The sequence below is a fragment of the Porites lutea genome, chromosome 11 (assembly GCF_958299795.1).
Source record: "Porites lutea chromosome 11, jaPorLute2.1, whole genome shotgun sequence".
Taxonomy (NCBI): Eukaryota; Metazoa; Cnidaria; class Anthozoa; order Scleractinia; family Poritidae; genus Porites; species Porites lutea.
The window spans coordinates 11,820,993-11,848,710 of record NC_133211.1 but is presented as its reverse complement, the minus strand read 5'-3'; the positions used below and the strand labels follow the sequence as shown (position 1 = coordinate 11,848,710).

At 39.8% G+C, this 27,718-nt stretch overlaps 3 protein-coding genes across 3 annotated transcripts in view; 1 reads left to right on the top strand and 2 right to left on the bottom strand.

Annotated features, from left to right (window-relative positions):
• Window positions 1–8,157, top strand: part of LOC140953421 (oxysterol-binding protein 1-like) — a 17,910-nt gene extending 9,753 nt beyond the window's left edge. The window contains exons 5-11 of the mRNA XM_073402903.1: window positions 277–822; window positions 1,510–1,638; window positions 2,647–2,892; window positions 3,859–4,080; window positions 5,108–5,203; window positions 5,622–5,818; window positions 6,841–8,157. Coding sequence (XP_073259004.1) covers window positions 277–822; window positions 1,510–1,638; window positions 2,647–2,892; window positions 3,859–4,080; window positions 5,108–5,203; window positions 5,622–5,818; window positions 6,841–7,207 — 1,803 coding nt within the window. The 3' untranslated portion in view covers window positions 7,208–8,157. The remainder of the gene's footprint in view (window positions 1–276; window positions 823–1,509; window positions 1,639–2,646; window positions 2,893–3,858; window positions 4,081–5,107; window positions 5,204–5,621; window positions 5,819–6,840) is intronic.
• A 1,463-nt stretch (window positions 8,158–9,620) lies between these two features.
• LOC140951938 (uncharacterized) lies at window positions 9,621–11,636 on the bottom strand. Its single transcript, XM_073401317.1, has 2 exons — window positions 11,297–11,636; window positions 9,621–10,242 (listed from the first exon to the last, which is right to left on the bottom strand). Exons 1-2 carry the CDS (start codon window positions 11,617–11,619, stop codon window positions 9,933–9,935), a joined length of 633 nt encoding a protein of 210 aa, XP_073257418.1. The 5' UTR covers window positions 11,620–11,636; the 3' UTR covers window positions 9,621–9,932.
• An 8,360-nt stretch (window positions 11,637–19,996) lies between these two features.
• On the bottom strand, window positions 19,997–20,632 carry LOC140952811 (uncharacterized; the record flags this gene model as incomplete). The annotated part of the gene is made up of 1 exon (XM_073402259.1): window positions 19,997–20,632. A coding segment is annotated over exon 1 (576 nt), but the record flags the coding sequence as incomplete, so codon positions are not given.
• Between the last annotated feature and the right edge of the window lie 7,086 nt (window positions 20,633–27,718).

Genomic DNA, 27,718 nt, shown 5'->3' with positions numbered 1-27,718 from the left:
CAAAACTCCACCATCCACTCTAGGACTAAAAGAGGTTGAAAATTTTGTTGTTAACATAAGATGGAAATCTGAAATTAAAATGAACCTCTTCTGTCAGTTATCATGTTGAATAAATTTTACTCTTCTGGTCAATGGTGAGTTGAAAATTTTGGTAATTGTACATGTATAAAGACAAAAAGACTCTTGTAGCCCATTAGAAGTTCCTTAGCTTGGGCTAATGTGGGGGGGTTAATAGTAGTATTTTAATAGTACTATATGTTCCTCTTTGTTGGCCAGGCTTGTGCAGAATTTTTGGAACTAGCTCAGACACAGGAAAAGAGGTGGCAAAAGAGTCTGCAGCTTGAACGTCAACGCCGAGTGACCCTTGAAGAGACAGTTGAAGCTCTTGCAAGACAACACAACACGCTGGAAAGGGCATGCCGCAAAAGCACAGGGGCAAACTTGGCTGACATGCCTGGTGTGGAACTTGGTCGTGACAGTGACGAAGAAGAGGAAGCAGTTGAAGAAGAAGATGATGAAAATGCAGAATTCTTTGATGCTATAGCAGAGCACCCTGAGGGCTTTACAATAGCAGTTAGCAAAAGCCACGAGAGTTTACAAAGTATAAGCTCTGACACCAGCATGGAGCTTGAAAGTGCCAGTAAATTAGGCACTAACAAAGAGGAGGCTAGTGAGGATACTACTGCTACTGAAACAACTACTGATGTAGTATGTGCAACAGGCAGAGAGGAGTCTCAAATATCTGCCAGTGATGATACAAATGAAGGTTTAAAGATAGTCACAGCTCCTTTCACAGTGGAAGGTTCTTTTGGAGTATCGTCTGTGAGTATCAATAATCTTGCTTTCAGAAATAAGAAAAAGTCAATCACAAATGACATCAAAGCACCATTTCTTTTTTATCCACTTATATTTTGATCACAGTAAGTGATCTTCAGGGTGACTGAACTAACTGTTAATATTCAACACTTTAAATTGCTGCATTGTCAAGGCAACACGTGTGCAAACAAACACTTCCTTTTTTAAAGAAAGAGATTATATTTCCCTGGAAAGAATTTTACATACAAACTGTGCCCAGTTCTACATACTGTATGGCCGAGTGGGACAGGACCCATTACTTTTCAGTTTCCTCTGAGTGTAGCAGTCTAGCCTTGTCAGACTTGTCTTAAAAAACTCAGATTTGGCTATGATATGGGCTTTTTTACCATGGAAGGATTAGCTCAGTCAGTAGAGCACTTGACTGCAGAGCGAAAGGTCGTGGGCTTGATTCCTGGGGCGGGACCATGACTCAGGGTCTTAAAATAACTGAGAAATGGAGGTACACCCTTTTTACTGCAAGTGGCGAGACCTTTGTGTGGCTCAGATGACCACATAAATTGGCGGTCCCGTCTCCAGTAGGAGAGGCAAAAATAGTGTCCCCAGTTAGCACTTTCATGCTAAATACATTGACACTGAAATAAAGTGCAGTTTTTACAAGTGAAGTATGCCAATGATTTTTAATTACATTTTTAGCGATCAACAGACAAGCTTGTGACGAAGTATTACAGAAAGAAGATACCAGACAAACCAGATATTAGTATTAACCTCTGGAGTATTATGAAGAACTGTATAGGAAAAGAATTGTCCAAAATACCAATGCCTGTGAGTATTGGCCAGTCATTTGTTGCTTTTTCTATATTTTGACTAATACACTAAAAGTGATTAAGAGATGCAGTGTACAAAATAATGTTCTGATAGTGTCAGCAGTGTTTGTAATAATTACATTTGCCCTCCTTGTGAAAAAGCTTCCTCTTCCGATAGGTGACTCTTTGCTGACTGATGTTGTTGTTGCATATTGTTTTCAGAGAAAAGGCAAAATGCTAAAATCATGATTGCCTTCAACAGCTAAAACAGGGTTCCTAGTCAGCAGCCTGTGTAATATTTAACTCTTTATAACTAGAATTTAAGGAAAACCAGAGACTGCAATATTTCTGGCTAGCAAAGTTGTTAATGATCCCATAATTCTTTGTTAAATTTGCAGTTTTTAGCTTGCTTACTACAAGGAATATTGGGTAATAATGTTGTAGTAAATGTTTCAAAGAGAGCTCCATTACTTATTGTGCCTTGTTTTTTCAAAATATATTCAAAATTGGCATTACTGTAACTCAATTTTACAAAAGTAGCATTCTAATGAGGAAAAATATTATTGAAAGCAAAGAGTTATCTATTATGTGCAGTTTCAAGGCTCTCAATGACTTTTTGTGGGCAGGTTCAGCTGGGACATAATGATAAGCTAGTGACATTAGCATTAATGTATGCACATAAAGGGCAGAATTGTATTTTCATTTTGTTGCCATATTGTATCCAGTTGTCATTTCTTCAGTTTTCATGATAGTTTGTTAACACTGGCTGACATTTTCCTTGCAAAATTTAAGGTCAAAGTAAACCCAAGATTGCTTTGTGGCCTCACCCTTGCATAAGCTTAAGCACAGAAAAAACAATATTGCAGTAGTAACTGCTGTTCATTACTGCTTACCGCTTACATTGAAGGATATTACATGTTAGTCTGTTTGTGCAGAAAAGAAGACTTTAATGAATTGTATTCATAGCTGTAAGATTGGGAGCTTATACAGTACACTATACTAAGTATCCCTCTCATCTGGTCTACAGGTTAATTTTAATGAACCCATTTCTATGCTTCAAAGACTGACAGAAGAGTTAGAATATGCACATCTTTTAGACAAGGCAGCGGCTTGTGAGTCTTCCACAGAGCAAATGTGTTATGTTGCAGCATTTACAACATCTTCCTACTCTACTACTGCTGCAAGGACATCGAAGCCATTCAACCCATTGCTTGGTGAAACATTTGAATTTGACAGAACAGAAGATTTAGGATGGCGGTACCTTGCTGAGCAGGTGAATTAACTTTGCTGTTGCTTTAAGTTGACTTGCTGTATTTGTAGTGGATAAATTTCATAATATATTTTAACATAAAGTCAAGATGAAGCCTTTTAAACCAAACTAAATTTTCATCATATTTTTTGCTGGTTGACTACAACCCAAAGGCAGGACACAACATGGCTGAGTGGTCAGTGCAACAGACTCCCAATCCAGTGGACCCAGTTTCTAGTCCTGCTCCAGTCACCTGCTTTATTTGTTCTTGGTCATTCTGAATTCAAATCCTCAGCCATGCTTGTAAATATCCAACTATTTGCCTCCTGCCAGTTGGGGTTTCTAATCCTGTTAAAATGTTTTATTTGGATTATTATTTTTTGTTGTTTATAGAGTGTTTTCACTCACATGGTTAGCATCTGTGCAAATTTACTGAAACAAAAGAAAACGTTTGCATAAGAAAAGAGTTCAATTCCCAGAGGATTGGCTTGGGACACCAACATGGCTGCCGTTTCATTGTTTTGGGACACCAATATGGCCGCCGTGACGTCATGTGAAAACACTCTATTGTTTTAGTGTAGTGCCTGTAAACTAGCTGGATATGCTAAATACATTTTCCACTATAAACAAACCATTAACCTTTTTTAACCCCACTTAAAAATGTTATTGCATGATATTTGCTGCAAACAACATTATTTGGGGGCGGAGGGAGGAGTGTAAAATCTGTACTCTTGGGTTAAATGACTGAAATTGTTTTTGCAAAGTGTCTAACAGACTTGCAGGGTAGTCAGAAAGTTTTGAAGTAGATGGCTGAGTTGTCAAAGTAAGTGGCCAGTCCAGGGATATTGTATTTAAAAATCGCCATCCAAAAAGAAATGTGAATGCAACGATTTTTGCCAGCAGCCGGCTGCTTTTGACAACCCTGCAATTGTGTTGAATTCTATACAGTGATATAGAGTGCTATTACTTTGTCTTAAATATTGACCACAGGTGAGCCATCATCCGCCTGCATCAGCCCTTCATGTTGAACATAAGGACTGGACCTTCTGGCAGGAATTCGCCCTCACCAGTAAATTCCGTGGCAAGTATCTTCAGGTCATACCACATGGCACTGCTCATCTTAAGTTTACCAAGACTGGCTACCACTACTCATGGAAGAAAGTCACAACTACAGTTCACAACATTATTGTTGGAAAGCTTTGGATTGATCAGGTGCGACCAGAAACCCTTATTAAAATTTAAGTTTAAATTTTATGTCAGTGCTGCTAATATATTGATTAGCGATTCATGAGTAGATTAACGTGAAATCAATGAAATTGGGAATATAGTCAGCTCATTTTGCAAGTTGTACAACTGTGAAGTCCTTTTGCACTTTATAGACTGGTTTATAGACCAAACCAAATTGCCAGTGTAGTGTACAGAAAGTGTTCACCATAGAGGGTACATCAATCAGTCAATCATTCAACAAATTTATTCAACTACGCTAGCCACACACAACAAAAGCCTATTTCCAGGTGAGGCATAGGCAAACATACCTGGCCAAAACTAGAAGCAATATGGTGTTCACCTGGAATGCAAAATGTGTAATTCCAGAAAATATCCAGGCCTTTTTTCCGGAGGCTCCAAGTAAGATTGATGAGCAAGCTTAGCTATCATCGATGATCTTTTATTTGAGGTCAGCTGAGTGCTTTTTTCACGGCTTGCGTGGGGGGAGGGGGAGGGGGGTATGGATATTTTTTGGAACTACACAATTTTACAAAATTTAAGAAAATAATTAATAACAAAAATTTTCACAACACGTCTACAACGTGATCTAATGTACAGTAATTCACGGAATTTGCAGGGAAATCTCTGTCCTGTTTCATCAAGACTAAGTAGAATTATTTTGCCAGATATTCTTCGTCAAAAGTTTCAAATAGTTGCTCTAATTATTAGTCAAAAGAGAAAAGTTGCACAAAATGCAATCAGATGCCAAGAAAAGACTTTGAACAGTAAAGGACGGTTAAGAAAGTCCTAAATTTTGAGAAGTTGACAAAAATGCCTTGAAAAACATTACCTACCATTTACTTCTGCTCTGCATTCACTCCTGCTTCTATTGTTTACCCCACTAAAAGGGGCATTAAAAAATTTGTTGTTTCAAATTGCATCTAAACTTTTCAGTGTTGTTTTGTTGAAGCACAACATTTTTGCATGTCATGTTTGACAAAATCTTGAATTATGTTTGCATTTCTTGTTGTAGTCAGGGGAGATGGACATTCAAAATCACACAACAAAAGACGTTTGTCATCTCAAATATGATGCTTACAATTATTTTGGTAGAGATACTCCTAGAAAGGTAGGTGGCAGGAAGGAATTAATCATTTTATTTGTTTGATGCCATATTAAACAGTAGCCTTTTTGCCAAATTCATTTGCTATCAAAGTGCCTGCTGTGTGCACCTTTTCAATTTTACACGTTCAGTTAATGTTTTAAACCGTTAGAAATTAAACATATTCCATTAATTTTTTACTTTGTATTGGAATGAAAAATATACAATGTTGCAAATGTTTTTTTCTTGAAAAAGCAAAGTGACTTTCACGATTAAAAAAGGCAATGAAAATGAAAGGTTACAACTACATGCACAATGCTGATGAGCAGTGGTTGCCATTTATTTGATTATTGACTATTGTGTTGCCAATCAATTGTGACAGTTCACTGAGCAAAGAAGAATGATGGTATTGAATAATATAAAAACACAGTACGTTGCTTTTTAGGTGACAGGGGTTGTCACGGACCATAACAAAGTTGTTAGATATGTCATATCTGGTACATGGGATAACAAGATGGATGGATCTAAAGTTGTCTATACACGGTCCCCGCCCTCTGCAGTGAAACAACCTCCCTCTACCCCCCACAAGAGCCAGGCCCAGACTCTACCTCCAGTGTCACTGTGGAAGAAAAACCCAGCTGTGTAAGTATGCCTAGGCTGCCTTTTTCACATCACTAAAGACTAGACAGTCTGCTTACAAATCTGCAACAACTATTACATGAACCCTTAAGTTCTGTCTGACGAAAATTACATCATCAAGCGCCGCGTCAAGGAGGCCATTGCCATCGAACAAAGAAAACTCCCTTTGAATAGGGATGGGGGACTGGACCTCCCGGCCATTTACAATCCTCGGCTGGGAATACCTATAGATAGAGGATAGAGATTTTGCTCCTTCAACATCTCTAGTTTTTTTAGAACACTCACTCAAACCTGTATTAAAACGGTCAGTTAGCAATAGGCCATTTGCACTAAGAGGTCATGTGAGATCGTTTTTGTGAAAATGAAAGTTATATGATTTTCCCTTCGAAAAACGATTAGTGGGTCATATCTTAAACAAAATAATAGTGATTTGGTTTTTCAGACCCCACCATGTTCTTAAAATCAATAAGTTCGTAGATGGTCACGTGACCAAAATGTGATTTTTAAAATTATGAATTACCTCTTTCTGAACACAAATTTTGCACTTAAACTTCACGGAAAATGTTGAAAAGATGATGTGCTAACGTCTACAGCACATCTGAGCGTAACTATCAAACGTTTAGCAAGACGTAAGCAAAAAGTAGTTTTGGCAGCCATGTTGGAGGGCAAGAGTATGCCCTCCAACATGGCGGCCAATACAAATCATACTACTTTGTTGAAAAATCAAAGTGCCATAAAACATCTCCCTTAAATGCGTTCCATCTCAAATTTCGGGTGTAAGATAATTTTTATGTCCTCTGTCGATTTTTGGCATCTGCAAGATTCCAACTCATTGTTTAGAGGAAGCATTGGTCACGTGACCTCTTAGTGCAAGTGGCCTATTCCCTAAGGGTGACCGCTTTATTCATGTTTCCCTTTATTGGCTTCGTAGCATGTGAAGGTCAACGTTTTACCTGAGTCTTCTTGATTATCATAAAAAATTCATGTACAGTGTATTAATTACCTCCAAACTCAATTTCTTTTAGGCCAGGCTGCGAGAAAATGTATTACTTTACAGAGTTAACCCTTGCTCTTAATCAGCCTGACAGCAGTGTTGCACCAACCGACTCAAGGAGGAGGCCTGACCAACGACTTATGGAGAACTGCAAGTGGGATGAAGCTAATCAAGAAAAGCAAAAACTGGAAGAATTGCAAAGAACGAGAAGACGAAAACGTGAATTTGAAGCCTCTGAAGCAGAGAAAGAAGGGAAAGTTTATGAAGGATACAAGCCTGTGTGGTTTGAGAATGTTGTGGACGAACTGAGTGATTCGTCTATACATGTCTACAAAGGTGGCTACTGGGAGGCTAAAGAAAGAAAAGATTGGAGCTTATGCCCCGAGATTTATAGTTAGGATCACTTTTTATTGCTTCTTGATTTATTGCAAAGGTGACTTTTACAGTGTATGCTGGATCAATTGATTCACGTGTCATCTGGTGAAGGAAACCTTTGGAAGAGCGTCACAGGTTCGAGGATATGGAGATATCAAGTAAAAAAGCCGGAAAGCTTTTCCATTGTGATGATTTTTTTTGGTTTATTGTGTGAATGCCAAAAAGCAGTTCACAAGCGAGTAGTATTGCCAAGGCCAGCTGTCAACAGTGCTGACTTCTATTTAAGCCTGAGTCATTCTAAAGGCAATCAGTGATTATTTGGAAGGATCAAGTGCTTGAGTATTATTTTATTTGCTCAGAAGTATGCTGTCAGAGGAGTGAAAGGTGGTGTTCTTTAAGACTTATCTTCTCTTTGGTGAACTAATGAAGCCTATCAATATGAAAAACTTTAAGTAGAAGTAAAACGCCATAGTGAACTATGATCATTGTGTAGTTCTAGGAAATCCCCACACTATCCCCCATGGAAGGTCGTTCTGAGCCTGGATGAAGGGGAGGAGAGGGGGAGGGTCCTTGATTCAAAATACTTAAATGAAGGGGTAAGAAAGGATTTACTGATGGCGGGGGTGAGACCATAAACCACAAAACGTTCCTTGGTGGAGATATCTGTAGCTTTCATGAACTAGAAACATCGCACTCAAAAGGAATTGAAACTTTGTTTGGGTGTTTGCTAGTTATTCTATGTAGACGATATTCTCCAGATTCCAGTGATGCTGGAGTCGAAAGTTGTCAGTGATTTCAATAAAAGCCTGGGTCATTCATTGTAACAAAACTTGTACAAATTAGAATCATGATGGTGATAAAGATAAAGGCGATTTAACTGAAAATAGATATTGTTTTTATGAATTCAACCTATTGTTATTATTATTGGTACTTGAATTATTTAAAAAATAAAAACTTTACTGTTTTATCCAAATGTTACAAGTTGTAATTTGTCTAAGGTTGTATCTGAGCTTGCTCTCTCACACAAACCTGCCTCCTATCTCTACCACACAACCAGCCTGCGGTTCAATCTCGTCCCCAGGATCCCTTCCTACTCGGCCTTGGCCCTCGCGGCTCTTTCTCGCCGCGGAAGCCGAGTAGAAGAGGACCTTGGGAACGGAGTTACCTGCGATCATGCACTCTAAACGCCTGATTGCAGGCTACCACGCAGCCTACAACACTTTCTGGTTTTAGTCATTGTTTGAGGTGCGTCGTTTCCCAGTTGTAACAATCCCTCGCAGGATGTGGTTGCGAAAATAGTAAGCCAACAAAGTTAGCAATGAAACCCTGCCCCAAAAAGAAAAGAGCCGCGAAATATAAGGTTCTATTGAAATTTGATCTCCTGTTAACATTAAGCATTACAAGCTGATGATTTCTGATATGCAATTTCATCTCGTTGATTACACAACTGTTGCCTTCAAGCTCTGGGTAGCAATGGGGGTTGGTAAAGGGGGCCAAATATCTTCCGTTGGAGATCTGACTGAGGTGTTGGCCTTGGCTAAGGTATTGGCCTGCCTGGCAGTAGGCTCGATTACCAGCCGCTGTTTTGGAAATGAACCCGGGCGCCTCCCCCGACGAAAATCGAGCCTAGCGTGGCAGGCGTCCGGCTCGCTAAACGCGAACACGTAAACTGCGCACGCGTGACTGAATTCCCCTTGACTCTTTCTTTTCGAACGCCATCCACATGAAACTTGCGAGAGCGAAGAATAACTCCAGATATAAGCATACCAAAGAGTGCTTATTCTGATGGGGGGGGGGGGGGGGGGAGGGAGGGTGGGAATGCTTGCTTAAACTGGACCTTCCTCATGGCTGGGGTGGGGGAGTTAAAAACAAACTCGTGAATCTTACGAGACCTGTCGGGTGGAGATTTGGTTAGCTGTATTCAGGAGTTGCAAGTAGTATATGTGGTATCTTCTATTCGTTATTACAACCCAAAGCGATGCTGGTATGCGTAAAAATCTTTCCTGAACATCCCATGTGAGACGAAAATCTGTTATTTACAACCGTAAGTGAGTATGACGGTCATTCCCACCGGCGCCTTTTTCACTGAGGAGAGCCCTCCCTCTCGGGTTGTACCATCCGCAAGGGAGTAGTAAGGGTTCGACTGCCACAACGGTACTATCGTCACCATTACATTTTACACCATCATCATGATCAAAGTCGTTGTTCGTAAGACATGACTCGAACTCTTCAGTCTATTTGGTTTTTTGCTAGCTACTCGCATTTCCTCTTTTCCCACCTTTTTGATGAACATTGCAAAAAAGGTGAGAATTTCGAGAGAATTTATAACGGTTGACCAGGAGTCAGGAGAGCCTCAGCCAACGGTTGATCTCTGATGTTTCTGCGACATTTTGACATCCGAAAACAATAAAAATAACAAAAAAGTATGCAAACGCGTGACAAAACAAAATATATTTATTTTGTTTATGATAACAGGAAAAGCGCCCGACGGTAAGTGGCAATTTGGGTTCGCAATTTTCTCTCCTCATGAAAAGATACAGGTTTTCTTTGATTTCTTCCTTTTCTTGCTCAAAGAACACTCTTAAATTTGCGAGATCTTCAAACCAGTGTCACGATAACGTAAGATAGACAAAACGAAACGAAAATCGCCATGAGTTGAACCATCCAACTCTTCTTTAAAATATCCTAACCATTATATAGAAAAATATATACACAGTCAACAGTAAGTGGGTAGCTTGCATTGTTTTATCACAGTAAAATGCATGAACACGCGTCCGTGGATCTGACTTCTTCTCCACTAGCCGGTAACACCAATGTTGTTAGTTCTCGCATTTGTTGCATTCTTTCTATATCATCAAGAAGACAGTCCACTAGTTCATCAAAACACTCCTTGATGTTAATATTTTTTGCAGTGCTTATTTCACAAAAGGGAACTTGAAGGTGTTCAGCCAGTTGACGTCCCTCCTCAGGTTGCACATCCCTCAAGTGTGATTTACATCGGTTGCCTACAAGGATTCCTTGGGCATCGGGATCGCAGAATCTTTTCATTTCTTCATGCCTGGAAACCAAACAATAAATCAGCTTAACATAATATGTTTTTCAGTGTGACCTTATTAAAATGATAACTGACTGACAAGCGGAGGAGGTGGCGGGGGCGAGGAATCTCCTCTCCTCTAGTCCCTTAGGAAGGCCGTTGAGGCCTGATACTCAGGCTAGGAGGGTTCCTTCTCATCTTTCTCTTGATACTTAAAAAGGCTGGTTTCAAACGTCGTGCTACTGCCGTGCCGAACTAAATTGATCGAATTAAATTCGACTTTAGCACGGCAGTAGCGCGACGTTTGAAACCAATTCGTGTTACTATCGTGTAGCACGGCAGTAGCTCGACTTGGTTTCAAACGTCGCGCTACTGCCATGCTGAACTTAATTCATAAATTATAAATACATTAGAATACATTTAAAAGTTTGCTAAACCGTTTCTTCATTTTTGTGTTTTGTCTTCGGCAACAAGCCGTTCTATTCGACTGAATTAAATTCGACGTCTGAAACCAAGTCGTGCTAGGCGTGCTGCAGTCGAGCTACAGTCGAGCCAGCTTAGCACGGCAGTAGCACGACGTTTGAAACAGGCCCTAATTCCTTTTCAATGAAAACTGACGATTGTTTATCGTTAGTTCACTAACACACGGCACAACTGACACAAACTAGCCAGAGGGCAAACACTTAATGAAGTGCAAATAAATGGGCTGCCTATATTTTGGCCGGTTAATTCTAGAACAGTTTTGTAAAGGGGGCTAAAAGTTTTGAAACAACTAAACGGTAGGCCTCGAGATTTCTTTGGCAAGAGTCCAGTTTATAGTAAAATTGAAAACCAATATTCCCAGCTACCCTGGCAGACGAACAAACAAAAGCAATATCGCTATGGCTAAACAGAAATCAGTTACTCAGAAAGTTCTCCATTAGTTGGCTCATGATAGTAGTCAAAGGTATTTAAATCGAACGGCAGGGATCATTTCCGGAAGTACTTAGTACGTAACATATTCCTTCGAAACCAAAAGGCTGACGATTTTCGATCGAAACATACTTAAGGAAGTTTTCTTCATCTAAATCTTATTTACCAGTATCCAATATTTTGAAAAGACTGCCTGTTTGTTACATCGTACACCAAAAGAACTCCAAGAGCCCCGCGATAGTAACTAGCGACAGCCGTACGAAATCTCTCTTGCCCAGCTATGTCCCAGATCTGCAGCTTCACTCGCTTTCCTTTTCTCTTAACAGTTTTCGCACGAAAATCCAATGTCATTGTGCAATCATCGCTAGGTGGCTCACGCCCAGTGTATCTACATAATAATGATGTCTTTCCGACCTTGTAATCGCCGATAATGATGACTTTGAAGCAGTAATCGACCCAGTCGTTTTGTCTGGTATCTCCTGTAGCCATTCGACGTAATTTTCAGTTTGACGACAGTGATCTAAACAACGCGGTTGGCCTGGGTACTAACATCTAAGAATTTGGAATTTGGAATTGGGGGATACGTATGCTTGACAAACATTTTTTAAAAGTGAAAATGGTTACAGTACATAGTTTCAGAACTGGCAACTCTGATTGTAAAGCTATCAAAGTGTAAATCCAATTCGGAAAGCATTTGATCCCTGCTCCGATAAATTTCGGTGAAGGTCGTGAAGGTGAAGTGTTTTTTATTGAAAATTCCAGCAAGTGTTTTCTTCTTGAAGTTACTACCCCAATTCCCATACAAATTCTGTATGTTCACGGCCATTTTGAGGATTACACGCGACTACGCAATATGATACCAAACTTGCATACCAAGGTTAGGCTGCCTGTGATGAAAACGTAGACCTGTGCTTCTGACTTCTGAAAAAGGTTTCAAATGGTAACGGAGTCTTTTGTTTTAAACCACACCAAATCGTTCGTGACATACCAACCCTGCGATTTCTTCACAAGTAATGGTTGGTTCCAGGTAAGGTGCAAAGGAAGAACCCGCAGTGTTCCCACTTGCTTCCTTCTGCTTCCCAGTCGTAATGGAGCAAGCCGCGGGTAACCACAAGGACCTGGGTACAAATTGTGAATCACAATTTCCAACATGGCGGTAGTAGACTTCATGCATGGCTGTTGTTCGAAGTGTTTTCAGCTATATCTCAAAGGTATGTGGTGATGATTTTCCATTAATTCATATAAAAGCTGAATTTAACATTTTAAGGCGTATGAGTATAGTTTCTTTCCGAGAACTGTGAGGGACTGGAACTGTTTAATACCTGAAAACCTGCAGAGCGCAGCAGAGCACTTTGCAGAGCAAAATTACTTTAAGTTTTGTTTTAAGTATAGCAATTTCCTAATTATATATTTTATTTTAAGTTTTTAATTTATATTGATATTTATATTTCTTAACTCTTCTTGATGTGTAAAACGTTGAAGAGTAATGAAGTAGATGAAGATGTAGATGTATCACGATGCGATTTCCCCAGTGTTCTTGTATGCTAACGATGTAAAGTAGTGCCAAACTTTCATCACATGTCCTGTTTTTGATTGTGCAGTACAAAGTGACTACTGAAAAATCAATACGTTTTGAGAACGTGGTAAGATTTCCATACAGCCCCATACATCTATTATTGCAATCCCATACCATATCACACAAATAGTTTATATGAGTAGAGTTAAAACATGGGAACATGTATGCATAATAAAAATGATTAGGCTGCAGTCATCATGTATACTGCAGGGGGCAAGGGGCGGGGGGGGGGGGGGGCAGAGGATATTTTTTAAAGGGGCAAAATTTTTTAATATCCCCCGCATATTATACAGAAATTTTTGATAACCCCCGCTCTTGACCAAAAGAAAAATTGACAACCCTCCCACCCATTCTTGACGAGGAAAGTAAAATATGGGCAATATTATTAAATGGTGCAGAGATTAATGTTTGAAATAGAAAACTAAAAACAAAAGGTAGCCAAAGGTTCACAGACTTTTGTATTTCTGGTGTCAAGAAAGTTGTAAGAGATTATTAAAGCTAGCAGTGCGTCCGAGTGGGAAATTGCATACTGGGGCCATCAGTGGCAGCCTAGATTCAATAATGAAATGCAATCATCCCTAGACAGGTTAAATTTGGGACCTAGACCAGCAAAGAACAAACCCAAGTGAAAAGAAAACAAACTAAAAAAAGCCAACAAGAAGGCAGATGAAAAGCTATACAACTGGTGCTAAAATATATTGAATGGCCCGATCAGTTAAGCGTGAAAAGGAAAAGGAATTGCAAGTCAGCCTACCTCTGAAGAAAGGTCCACATACTTTACATTCAGTGAAATTCAAATCTTTCCAGAAGAAGAGATGGAAGTTAATTCATTATTTTAATAATTATTAAGGCCAAATTACCAGCTAGAACATTGCATCACCAAGAGAAAAAAAAATATATATAAAATTTGTTATGCATAATTTGCGTCAAAATTTACCTTGGTCCAAGTGTATTTTCCTTTTACCAAGGAATGGTAAGGACTATGAAAATTAGTTTTTACAAAAGAAAAATATAATGAGATCAGTGCCACTTTTCCTACTCCACAGAAACCTTAGGTTTGGTACTGAAAACTGTGTGGCCGGTCTTTTAACTCAAACAGAAATGCTCTTAGTAGCGTTGAGTCTCGCTTGCTTGGAAATAAGATAATTGGAAATGAGGAGGCGATTAGACCAGAAGCGGTCATTCTTCTTTCCTCGGAGCCACATGCGGCAAGCAAAAAAATAAAATTATGCTCTCGACCTACTGTGACTCAAAAGAAAAATAAGAGACTGCTCTCAATCTAGGAGGCAATTAATTCTACAGGAAATAGGATTTCCTCGCTAAAAGTTTTTCAATTCTTGCTTTATTGATGGTCGAGTATTCTTCAGGATATTTACTTTTAATATCATTTTCCATGATTTGTGTCACCAAAAATAAACTGCATGCTCATCACTAGATGCATTTGCATACAATGAAAGTTTACAACAGCCGACTAGTTAGCTTCACCATCAAAGTTTTGCTCAGCTAAGTTGTTCTTTTTTTTGACCACTGAAGTAATCACTTGTTCCAAAGTAATCAACGCTTTCAAGCAATAGAATTCGTGGACCGACCCATTCCAGAAAAGCTCGCTCGCTTTCTATTGTATGGACATGAAGTGCTGCAAGTAGAGTGTGTGACAGTCAAGTACATAGCTACCCATGAGGATCCGCAAGAGACTTTTTTTTGCGATCAGCATGATTTCTTAGTTGCTACGGACGCTTTGTTTTCAAAAGGTGACAAGAGAATTTCCTGCTGTGGGAATTTAATTAGTACATTAATTTCTGGCCAAAAAACGTAATCCGATAAGGTGTCAACCCTGTCATATGCCACTACAGTAGTAATCCTTTTGAAAGCTCAGAACGTGTTCAAGATAGTAAAAACCAGATGAAAATACAACGCTATCCATTATAAAAATTAAAATAAAGCAAAATTAAAACAATTTTGCTTATAGTAAAGTGTATGCCTTGCAAAACCTTCAAGTTGCGTTCTAGATAATTTTTTTGCCAGATTTCAGCACGAGGAATCCAAGCGCCAGGACGCGCGGACAGCAATGATCAAGAAATAAAGCGGAAGAACGAATTGTCTTATCAAAAATATATTTTCTCTTTCAAACTGAAATGCTTCAAGGCTAAACGAGATTTTGCCTAATGCGACTGGCCGGTGCTATCTCACGATAGCCCATCTGTAGCGAAGACACAGAGTCCAGTGTAAATATTGAGCCGCTTTTTAGGCATGCGGTTGACTGCAGTCTTTATTTATGCGTCGTAATGTGAAAACAAAGAAACAAATCAGCAAGTCGAAAAAAGGATTGTGCAAGTAAAAGTATAACCCATCCTACAATGGAATTAATTGGATTTTACTTTATATGGTATGCTTTTGGTATATCGCGCTAGATCTGCCACGATACTTTGTCAGAAGATTCCTGAGAGTGAGAGCCACGAGTGATGGCGGTGTACATGTGTGACGATCCTCGTCTATTCTATTGCGCCGGGTTTTTTTCTCCTTCGCTGGATACCGAAAAGACTTGGTATCATTGCTTTGAATTCCAGCCTATGTAATGGAAAGCTATGCATGTTCGGCTCCTCCGATTCAGTCAAGAGTTTTAGCGAGGAATTTAAGCAGTCTGACAAGATGGCGTTCTTGCTTGTATGAGTTGGTTCTCCGTGCCGTCGATGGAGGGGGCTTTTTGGTCCGCTGTCGCTCGATATCATTCGCCACAAGTCCCTTAGCTAACTCCTGTTTCTAGAAGCGGATTTCAAGAGGTGGTCGACTGGATCATTTCATTTTGATTCAAGGGTTCTGTCCATTGGCGCCAAAATCGAATAGCCCGCCAATTCCCTTCCCCAAAATAGCCCGCCAATCCAAAATCTCTGTACACATCCTTCACTCAGGAAACAACCAAGTAACAATGGGGATGACTCGCTTTTATAAAATAACAAAGTCAGTATACCAACTTGCATAGCAAATTGTGAGAAATGAGGTCAGTTAGCCAGTTTATTGTTTGTTGAAATATCATTTTCTTGTAATTATTGTGTGACATAATTTTTGAAGCCCATTGTTTCTCCCTTATTTAAATTCAATTTTTTCTCCTTTTACTTTAATTCCTGTCACTTTTCAATGGCTAATAATGTTTTTTTTTTTTTCATAAAGGCTGATCTCAGAAACTGTTTTGCAAATGTGATTAGGCATACGGAGGTCTTAAAGAAAAGTGGATTTTTTTTGACAGAAAACACTACAATATGTTTGTTTAAAGGGCGACATTTAACTTTAAGAAGAAATTCTTCTTTTTCATCTATCTGTATGTGTTCAAGAGTGGGTGTTTGATACTGCCATGATGTTCTGCGACTCCTAAGTGCAAATCGAGAAATGCAACAGAACACTAGGTGTGTTGCTCGTGTTTCTGTGAGTTAGAAATTCATGGCATTATTAATTCACCTGCAAACTTATCTAATAGTCATCTTGAGTGAGTAGGGTTTTGATAATGCCATGATGTTCTGCGACTCCTAAGTGCAAATTGTGAAATGCAACAGAACACTAGGTGTGTCGCCCGTGTTTCTGTGAGTTAGAAATTCATGGCATTATTAATTCACCTGCAAACTTATCTAATAGTCATCTTGAGTGAGTAGGTTTTTAATAATGCCATGATGTTCTGCGACTCCTTATAAGTGCAAAAATTGTGAAATGCAACAGAACACTAGGTGTGTCGCCTGTGTTTCTGTGAGTTAGAAATTCATGGCATTATTAATTCACCTGCAAACTTATCTAATAGTCATCTTGAGTGAGTAGGTTTTTTAATAATGCCATGATGTTCTGCAACTCCTAAGTGCAAAAATTGTGAAATGCAACAGAACACTAGGTGTTGTCGTGTCTTAATCGCGTATTGAAACCGATTCACACGGATTATCAAGCTGCACCAGAAACACTCCGAATCTAATCCGCCATGCTTTTAATAATCAATCCCATCAACCTTTGTACGGCTAGATACATCATGTAAGCTATACTGAAAGTACACTACATCCCTCCCTTTTTTTGGAACAACACATGGGAAACATAAACATACTTAACAGCTACAAGAACAAATCAGAGCAAACTTAGTAGTTGTCCCAAATATAAACCTCGACTCCGCCAGGATGAACGCAGTTCACAGTTCAATAATAAAGGAAGCGAAGCAACTTAACACTATCCTAGCGAAACACGAACAGTTCTAATAAGTCAAGTCATATCAAAGTCTTTAAACTTCTCTGGCAACTTCTTAAGACGAACAGGTCTTGTAGGTGCAGCAATCTTTGCTTTTCCACAATCCGTCTCAAGGTCTGTATGGTCTGGTCCTGCGTCGACAGCATTCTCTACAGCAGGAGGATCAGCAGCTTCAGCCTCGTACTTTTTAAGGTGAGCTTTATTTCTTTCATACTGAACACCTTCGGGAGACTTGATAACAATGCTGCTGCCATTTCTGCTTACAACGTCATACAGTTCTGGTGCAAATGGTGTTGACAACTTGTTTTGCCGCTCTTGCTTTAATAGGACTCTGTCACCTGGAACTAGATCTGAATATTCTGCATGCCTCTTCTCGTCCGCATATAACTTAGCCTTTGCTTTCATTTCGCTGTCTCTGTCTCGCACTTCACTTGCTACATTATCTTCGCGGAATTCAGGTAACTTGGTCCGGATTTTCCTTCCAAACAGGAGTTCAGCTGGACTCACTCCGGTGGTGGTGTGAGGAGTCGATCTGTATGCAATCAGGTATTTGCGAACTTCTTCCTTCCACTGTTTGCCCTCAGCTTGTGCAATCCGCATTCTTTTCAAAAGAGATCGGTTCTGCCTTTCCACTTCTCCGTTCGCTTGGGGCCATAATGGTGTGGTCTTCCTGTGTTCAATACCACAGTCTTCCAAATACTTTTCAAACTCGTTTGAAACAAACTGCGGACCATTATCACTGGTTACTGATAGTGGTAAACCATGAATCATGAAGATCCTCTCCAGACTCTCAATGATCTTCTCAGATGTCGTGGAGCGCATAATCTCAATTTCATAATATCTGCTGAAGTAATCAACCACGACCAACACGGAGTCACCTGACGGTAAAGGACCTAGCAAGTCCAGGGCCAAGTCTTGCCAAGGACCTTGTGGCAAGGGGGTCGACTTGATTGGTTCAGGGTGGGCAGGACTGCTTACTAACTGGCAACCAAAACACGTTTTGCAAAATTTTTCTGCCTCTTTGTCAATTCCAGGCCACCATACTTTTGATCGCAACCTCTGCTTCATACTAACAATACCAGGATGCCCTTCGTGTGCTAACGTAAGGACTCGGGATCTCAACTTGCTGGGTATTACAATTCTGGTACCACGGAGGATTAGCTTGCCAATCACACACAGTTCACTGGCTACAGGTACGTACTGCTTGAGCTGGTCGTTCCTCCAGGTTCCCCTCATTATACAGTTACGCAATTCACAGAATTCTTCATCTTCTGCTGATGCTTCTTCAATCTCGCGTGTGGTCATTGCCCGTGGAGTGGAAGTTACTGCTACAAATCGGACAAATACATCTGATACTTTGTGCGCTATCGTTGAATCAGCTTGGTTCTCTTCTTGTAGTAAGCGTGATAGCGAATCTGCAATGTTCTTCTCTCCTGGCAGGTATTTTACTTTGAAACTGTATGGTTGTAACCTCAGAACCCATCGCTCAATTCTGGCGCAGGGCTTTGATTTGTTGGAGTATATTGTCTCCAATGGCTTGTGATCTGTGTACAGTTCGAATTCAATGCCGTACAGGTACACATGGAAACGCTCGCATGCCCAAACAACTGCCAACGCCTCTTTCTCAGTCTGAGAATACCGTTTTTCCACATCACTCAAACTTTTGCTGGCATAGCTGATAACTCTCTTTCTTCCTTGTTGTTCTTGAACAAGTACCGCGCCAAGACCGACTGGGCTTGCATCTGCTATAATTAGTGTCCTGGCGTCTTTGTTAAAATACCCAAGGGTTTCAGCACTTGCTAATCTGCTCTTCAGCTCATTGAATGCTTTTCTCTGCTCGCCTCCAAACTTGAAACAGACACCTTTCTTTGTCAGTCTACGCAAAGGTTCAGTTACTGTGGCAAAATCTGGGATGAACCGTGCATTGTAGTTAGCAAGTCCCAGGAAACTCCTAACTTCTGACACATTCTGCGGCTCTCTCGCCTCGACAATAGCTTTCACTTTTTCTTCAGTTGGACCGATGCCCTTGGTTGTTAGCATGAGTCCCATAAACACTAGCTTGGTCATGTGAAACTTGCACTTCTCTGCATTTAAAGTTAAGTTCTTCTCTTTCAGTTTCTCCAAGACTCGCTTTAATCTCTCGTCATGCTCCTTGGTAGTTGTCCCATGTACAATTATGTCATCAGAGATGTTAGCAACTCCCTCACAGTCACTAAGTGCTAGCTGAATAACATGCTGATATACTTCTGGGGCTGAACTTATTCCAAACATTAGGCGCTTATATTGAAACAATCCACAGTGAGTGATAAAAGTAGTAATGCTACGGGAATCTGGATGGAGTTCCAACTGATGATATCCCCACTTCAAATCAAGCTTACTAAACACTGTGCTTTGGTTCAGGCTTTGGAGTACTTCATCGACAGTAGGTATGGGGTAGCGTTCTCTGATTATGGCTTCATTGGCCTTACGCATGTCCACGCATAGCCGAATTTCATCATTCTGTTTCGGTACCACCACTACTGGACTAACCCATGGTGTTGGGCCCTCTACTGGCTCGATAATATCCATATTTACAAGTTCCTCAACCTTCTTCTTCACCTTGTCACGGAGGCTGAATGGAGTACGTCTGACTGGCTGGGCTACTGGGGGTACATCAGGATTAACATGTAACTTGACCTGATAGTCTTTCAACTTGCCTACACCATCAAATACTCCTTTGTAATCAGACATGATCACTTCTTTGGATTGCACTGTATAAACTGGAGCCCCTAATTTCAACACACCTAGTTGCAACGCGGTTTCTCTTCCAAGTAGTGCTTCTCCTTCACCATCGATGACAACAAATTCAGCTTGAACCTCGCTCTCAGCTACTTTCGTCAACGCTGAAAATGTCCCCAAAACTTTCAATGGCTCCTTGCTTCCATACGCGTAAAGCTTCTTGTCACATTTCTTGGATACACAGACAATCTTCTGCTGCTTTAGGTCATTCCATAGACCTTTGTCTACAATGTTAGTGCTCGCCCCTGAATCAATCACCATTTTCACAACACAACCACCCACAATTACCTGAACTTTTTCCGGCTGTGACGTTGATTTTACAGTGAACGCATACTCATCTTCCTCGTCGTCATTTTCTCCCTGCATATATCTCACTTTCCTCTTCTCTTTTGGCTTCTTATCGCCTCTACGTTTACTCTCCTTGCTTCTGCATTGCGAAGAAAAATGATCAGCACCACCACATGACCTGCAGGTTTTTCCTTTCGCGGGGCATTCTGGGTCTCGTCCAAAATGTCCTGTGTTGCCGCATCGATAACATGTTTTGTTTCCAGGCTCACCCGATGTCTTCTTCCCTTTATGATAATGCTTGTTTTCACTTGAGTCACGAACTTGATTCACAGTAACGCCTCTACTCTTCATACTCTCCAGCTGAGCTTGCACAGCCTCAAAGGACGCAGCCGTTTTAAGTAGAACTTCTAGGGTTAAAGTGTCACCTTTCTCAAGCAATTTCCGCCTTAAATCATGGGACGTACACCGCTGAACAACTTGATCTCGAATTTGATTATCCGCCTGATCACCGTAATCACAATCTTTCACAACTTGTCTTAACCTTGTCACGAACTGAGCCACCGTTTCACCCTCACGCTGTTCCATACTTCGGAAAAGATGATTTTGGTATGTCGAATTTACCTTTGGAATGAAATATGCGTTTAACGCATTCACAGCTTTCTCATACTCGGCCGCTGAGCCCGTATCAGCCAATGTTTCGAAGATTTCTTGCACTTGTTCCCCAGCACAATGCAAAAGTAGAGCCCTTCTTTGCACTTTATTGTCGGCTTTGTCTGCTTGGATGATGAGGCCCTTGCTGTCGGCATATAACGAAAAACCTTTAAGCCATCGTTGCCATCGCCTACCAATGCTCGACGGTTCGCCGTTCGGATCGAAGGGTTTTACACTTGTTAGTAGATCATCCACTTTGATAGAGGCCATAATTCAACTTTTTTGGCCTAAAAGACTATCCTCGTCGCCAGATGTCGTGTCTTAATCGCGTATTGAAACCGATTCACACGGATTATCAAGCTGCACCAGAAACACTCCGAATCTAATCCGCCATGCTTTTAATAATCAATCCCATCAACCTTTGTACGGCTAGATACATCATGTAAGCTATACTGAAAGTACACTACAGGTGTGTCGCCCGTGTTTCTGTGAGTTAGAAATTCATGGCATTATTAATTCACCTGCAAACTTATCTAATAGTCATCTTGAGTGAGTAGGTTTTTGATAATGCCATGATGTTCTGCGACTCCTAAGTGCAAATTGTGAAATGCAACAGAACACTAGGTGTGTCGCCCGTGTTTCTGTGAGTTAGAAATTCATGGCATTATTAATTCACCTGCAAACTTATCTAATAGTCATCTTGAGTGAGTAGGTTTTTGATAATGCCATGATGTTCTGCGACTCCTAAGTGCAAATTGTGAAATGCAACAGAACACTAGGTGTGTCGCCCGTGTTTCTGTGAGTTAGAAATTCATGGCATTATTAATTCACCTGCAAACTTATCTAATAGTCATCTTGAGTGAGTAGGTTTTTAATAATGCCATGATGTTCTGCGACTCCTAAGTGCAAATCGAGAAATGCAACAGAACACTAGGTGTGTCGCCCGTGTTTCTGTGAGTTAAAAATTCATGGCATTATTAATTCACTTGCAAACTTATCTAATAGTCATCTTGAGTGAGTAGGGTTTTGATAATGCCATGATGTTCTGCGACTCCTAAGTGCAAATTGTGAAATGCAACAGAACACTAGGTGTGTCGCCCGTGTTTCTGTGAGTTAGAAATTCATGGCATTATTAATTCACCTGCAAACTTATCTAATAGTCATCTTGAGTGAGTAGGTTTTTGATAATGCCATGATGTTCTGCGACTCCTAAGTGCAAATTGTGAAATGCAACAGAACACTAGGTGTGTCGCCCGTGTTTCTGTGAGTTAGAAATTCATGGCATTATTAATTCACCTGCAAACTTATCTAATAGTCATCTTGAGTGAGTAGGTTTTTAATAATGCCATGATGTTCTGCGACTCCTAAGTGCAAATCGAGAAATGCAACAGAACACTAGGTGTGTCGCCCGTGTTTCTGTGAGTTAAAAATTCATGGCATTATTAATTCACTTGCAAACTTATCTAATAGTCATCTTGAGTGAGTAGGTTTTTTAATAATGCCATGATGTTCTGCGACTCCTAAGTGCAAATTGTGAAATGCAACAGAACACTAGGTGTGTCGCCCGTGTTTCTGTGAGTTAGAAATTCATGGCATTATTAATTCACCCGCAAACTTATCTAATAGTCATCTTGAGTGAGTAGGTTTTTTAATAATGCCATGATGTTCTGCAACTCCTAAGTGCAAAAATTGTGAAATGCAACAGAACACTAGGTGTGTCGCCCGTGTTTCTGTGAGTTAGAAATTCATGGCATTATTAATTCACCCGCAAACTTATCTAATAGTCATCTTGAGTGAGTAGGTTTTTGATAACGCCATGATGTTCTGCGACTCCTAAGTGCAAATTGTGAAATGCAACAGAGCACTAAGTGTGTCGCCCGTGTTTCTGTGAGTTAGAAATTCATCACATTTTTAATTCACCTGTAAACTTATGTAATGGTAATCTTAAGTGAGTAGGTTTTGGGAATGGGTTTTTGACATTATACTTCTCTTACTGACAATCGGTCATTTAGAAAATATTGTTGTTTGCAGTTACACTGGATCATAAAGGGTTGTTATTGATAATGGCATGAACTCTATGCTATTCTATTCGTCCTTTCTGTTGAGTTTTGTATCTTTTTCTGTGCATTTAGGATATGGCTGGATTCTATTGCGTTTTGCCTTAAACTGCAGGGGAATGAACAAGTAATAGTTTTCCTTAGTATTGAAACATGTATTTATTAACCTAGTATTATCATTTTAACAACTACCGACCTTTAGATGCTCCAGAAGGCTTTGTTCAAGCAATAGCCCTTGAAGAGCAAAAAATCAACCGGAGGCACCATGAACTTTATACGTTTATGTGTCTAAAAGCTTTTCACTCATATGAAAACTCATATCATAAAGATTTTAAAATGTAGAAACTTTTGAAATCTAATATTAAGCAATCCTTTTTCTTAACTTTGACCATTTTTAGGCTTATGACTGCAATCTTGGCAGGCATAATACTTTAATACCTACAGAAAAAAATGGCGCTCCAGTTCAAAGAAAAACTTAATGGACTGCATCAGCGTCTAAAAAATGATCTTGAGTGAAAACAAAAGAAACTAAAATCTTTATTTTTAGAAAATAATTACCCAATATACATGGACCATCTTCTTGACCTCGAAATGTATGTCGCGGAAAAAATAAGATTCGCTCAGTAAAAGTTTAGAACGCTCTACGCGCGGCATAGTGACCAACGCGCGACAAAGAAAACCCCTGTTGTTCAAGCAAACTCTAAGGACCTCTAAGGTCACGTCTCACATTATTACTAGTTTATAAGTCGTGTTTATTTCAAACAATTAAGAGAGTTTTTGTAGACTGCTTGCAGGCCGCCTTTTTTTGCATAGACCATTTTCATGACCGCTAAATGTAAGTCTCAGTGCGGCGGAAAAAATACAATTTTAGAACGCTCCATGTGCGGCATGATGACCAACGCGCGACGAGGGAAAGAAGGAAAACCCCTGTTGTTCAAGCAAACTCTAAGGTCACGTCTCACAACATTACGAGTTTTTAAGTCGTGTTTATTTCAAACATTTAAGAAAGTCTTTCTAGACTGTTTGCAGCCCGCCTTTTCTCTTAAAATCTGTTTAGTTCTTATTCCAGCTAGCGAGATTGTAAACAACAACTTTAGAATAGAGAATTTACCCTGGGTGCCAGAGACTTTCCATGCCCGCGCTATCCGTTTTCGGCCAAAGCTTTTCAGTGAAATCAGTGAAGGTCGAGACGCCCGCATTTAGCAGTTCGCGGTTTTGTAATGGAAAATAATAGACTGCAGTTTATAGTCGTTCAAGCAACGAGGCCTTCTGTTGGCAAAATAAATATTGTACTAAAAAATTTTGAGTTAACCTTCGCAAACTGACTAAAGAATTCTATGTAAGATTTGGTTTCGGAATAATTATTGTTACGGCGTGCATTTAGTTTTCCTCGCTTTTAGCCAAATATTTCACTCACGAGAAAAATAGTTTTTAACTGGGCATTTGCAGCTCACATGCAAAATTGTTCACGCGTTTTACTCGCCGTTGTCGCAGCTTGCTTTGAAAGGTCCCACGAGTTTTTTTCTGTGTTTCCATTGAGTGCAATGAATCAAATTTCTAATTAATTTGGTTAAGCTGTCAAACAATGACTTGTAAATAAAATGAAACATCCAGTCGTGATGATTTAGAGGGGATCGTATTCTATGAGTTGTCAACACGTCTTTTGTCTTACATTGCGCAATCGGTCATTTCAGATGACCGACTTTGCCGATCTCTAAGTCTCGCGGGTCCTCATGTATAAACACATCCATGACACATACGTGATGAATAGTTTAAGGTTAAGTCATTGATATCTCAAGTATTTTTTTACGTGGATGTCAATCACTTGTTTCCATGGTTTTTCACGCTCTCTGACAAAGGAGGTTTTCTCATCGCTGAATGAAGAGCGAAGACTTAGAAGAATGGGTTGGAATGATGACGGCATTTTTGATTGTTTCATAAGATGAGGGATTACATTGAGGTCACTGCAAGCTAAGTGAAATAGCCAAAACTTCCTCCATAGTTTACGTAAAGGTTTTCAGGTTGTTTATTTATTTGATTGTATGAAAACGCAGAAGTCATGAACGAATTACCAAGAAGTATAAATTTAAAGAAATGAAAGATATCACACCGAAAAGGGAAAAAGTTTCCTCATAATAGAGGCTGTTTTTGAAAATGAACTTTGTAACGTGCAGATCTACTTATCATTCTTCATGTTATCGAATAGAATCCAGAACTAGCAAGAACTCAGACAAATTGCAAGCGTTTATTGAGAAAGCGTAATATGTGGTTGTAACTTACAGTGTGTAAATATGTTGATAATTTGAGTTTCCTTTGACAAACACTCACACATTGTATTCCTCATAATCTTGACATGAAGTGGTGTCAGATCCCAAAGCAAAATATTGCAAAAAAGGCTCAAACACCGACATATTCTTTCAAGTGCTCGAGAAACGGGGAAAGAATCTTCTCTAGACCAATGAGTGAAAAACCATGGTAAGGGTTGACTGACGTCCACCAAAAGGAAGGTTTGAACTGAAGAAAAAAACTCTTTGAGGGGGCATGTTAGTGGATACTGCTGTAACAACTGTGGAAATCTATCAATTAAATACGTACAACAAAGTGAATCTGCCACAAAAAATCAATTCCTCAATTCACGGGAATTTTAAATTCACCTGCTTTTGAACTCTTCGCCTTTGCAACAATGTGGCTTCCTACACAAAAAAGGATTTCCTTGCTATATGTTTTTCGTGCACTTTTTTATTGGTGGTCGAGCAATCTTCAGGGTATTTACTTTAAAATCGTTTTCAGCAAAACATGATCAACATGGCCATCATTTCAATCATTGGCGAAAGACTCATTTGCATACAATGAAAGTTTACATAGCCTTACCATCAAAGTTTTGCTCATTGAAAATTCTTCTTTTTTTTCGACCAATGAAGTATTCACTTTTTCCAAAGTAAACAACGCTTTCAAGCGATAGAATTTGTGGACCGACCCATTCTGGAAAAGCTCTACATCTTTCACATTAATCTTCCCTATTAAAGCTTTTGCATGTGTGGCTTTTCGTCACACCAAGATACTTATCCCCAGTTTCCACAGTCTCCGCTAGGAATGCCTGGGACCATAACGACCATTTGGCATGGACACATGAAAAAAAAGGGTCGCATTTTTAGAGTCTCGCTCTGCTTAAGCAAGCTTGACTAACAAGCATTTAATTTTCTCAAGCAGCTACCGTTGTGGCTTATTAGAAGGAAAGCTTTCTTCAGACATTGTATTCCTCATTTGATATCCTTAAATGACACCGCAATAGTAAGAAATTTCTATGCTAAGAAATACCATCCGTGATGTAAATCAAAGAAGCTTTCTAAAGATTTGCCGCCAACTTGATGGCGGCAAATCTGCATTGGTTTGCCTGTGATTTGACAAGGCGATTCAAGTGGTCAGCGGTGGGTAAATGAATTCAAAATGGCAGATTACTTACACGCTCGAGTGACCCCAAAGAGTTTTGCAAATGCCCCTAGAGAGATCAGCAGCCACAGTGGTTTGAAAAAGGGTTCTTTTGTAGGTTAATTTGTAGAGAACGTGAAAAACAACGTAAAATTTTGGCATCTTGGGGGCAACTTTTGCGTGACTTTTTGGGAAATGTTCAGCATCTTACGGACAGCCCTAAAACAGACAACTTGCAGCTCTCGGTACTATTTTTTAATTTAACAGTAAAGACTATGAGTTTGAGTCTTCTTTGAGTCCATAGTTCAAGAAAAATTCCTGCTCACTACTCTATGGTATCTATCACAAAATAGATAGGTGACAAAGTAGACATGGGTCTGTTAGCCAATCAGACCGCAGAATTTGCGATGATATGCTACAGTAGCTGGTATCTAAAGATTCAAGTTAGTTTCCCACCTGTGCCTTTCATTTGTAATGAATTTGGATGTTAACCTTATCAAGTCTTTTTTTATTGTTCTTTCTCTCTTTCTTGCCCTGGTACTTGAGTGTGATGATCATCTTTTACAGAGATAGGGGATGTATTACCCTCTGATACCAGAGGTTAGTTTTTTGAGTTTGTAAATGTCTAGGAATTCCTAGCCTGCAACACAGATGAAACTAAACCTCTCGCTAAGTCCGTCTGCAGAACAGGGTCAAAATCCTTGTTCTTGGCCACCACCTTGTGTACCAGCACCATGATTGGCCTCTTAAAAAAGCCATTGATTTATTGGTCAATCAGGAAATTGTAAATGTACTTCCTGTAATTGGCAGAGTCTGTTGGGACCTATGTGCTTCTTCACAGACGTTTTTATGTGAGCTAGTATAATACATGGGCTAGTATAATACATCTGCGACTTGAGATTGAAGATGAGTATAAGCTTTTGAACAGAGTTTGTCTCTCTCAGATTATCACTTTTACCAATCTTACTCTATACGTTTCCCTATCTGCAAGTCAGAAATCACTAAAAAGGGTAGTAAGAGTTCTGGGGAAATAACTTGGCTCAAAATCGCCATGCCTATTGAAGTCTTGCTTAAACTCCATCTCGTCATCAAATGATGCTGCTTCTCAGGCTAGAGAAACTTCTAAGAAAACAAATTGATAGCCTGTTCCAGGTGTTCTGATAGTCGATGGTGGCTCAAAGTAAGAGAGCAGAAAAAAATAAGGAGGAAGAGGGAGAGAGGAGGGAACGCCTGTGAGGTTAGTTTTCAAAAGGTCATTCACAGCCTACCCCACGCCCTTGCTGTTTTTTTTTCTGCTCACATCTATTTGTACCATCGCCACGATCTGAATGCCTGGAACAGGCTAACAAATTGACTGAAATGAAATCAGCTGAAAATCATTTTTGTCTTTTGATCTTAACATTTCTCAGGTTTACAGTTATAAACCTCTTTGTGCCCTTCTCTTCTGACTGATAGTTTATTTTACTTGATTTTAGCAGTCAAGAAATCAGGGGTCCTGCACTTTTGGAGGAGGGACTAAGTTCTTGTGAAAGCTCTGGATACAAACATTAGATCACTTATACCTCAAGTGAGTATCAAGTACTTTTTTAGGAAA

Excerpts from the sequence above, each read along its gene's own strand:
- LOC140951938 (XM_073401317.1), bottom strand. The coding sequence starts at position 11,619 with ATGGCTACAGGAGATACCAGACAAAACGACTGGGTCGATTACTGCTTC. Across the intron at positions 10,243-11,296 it reads TTTCAAAATATTGGATACTG|GCATGAAGAAATGAAAAGAT; the intron begins GTAAATAAGATT and ends TTTGGTTTCCAG.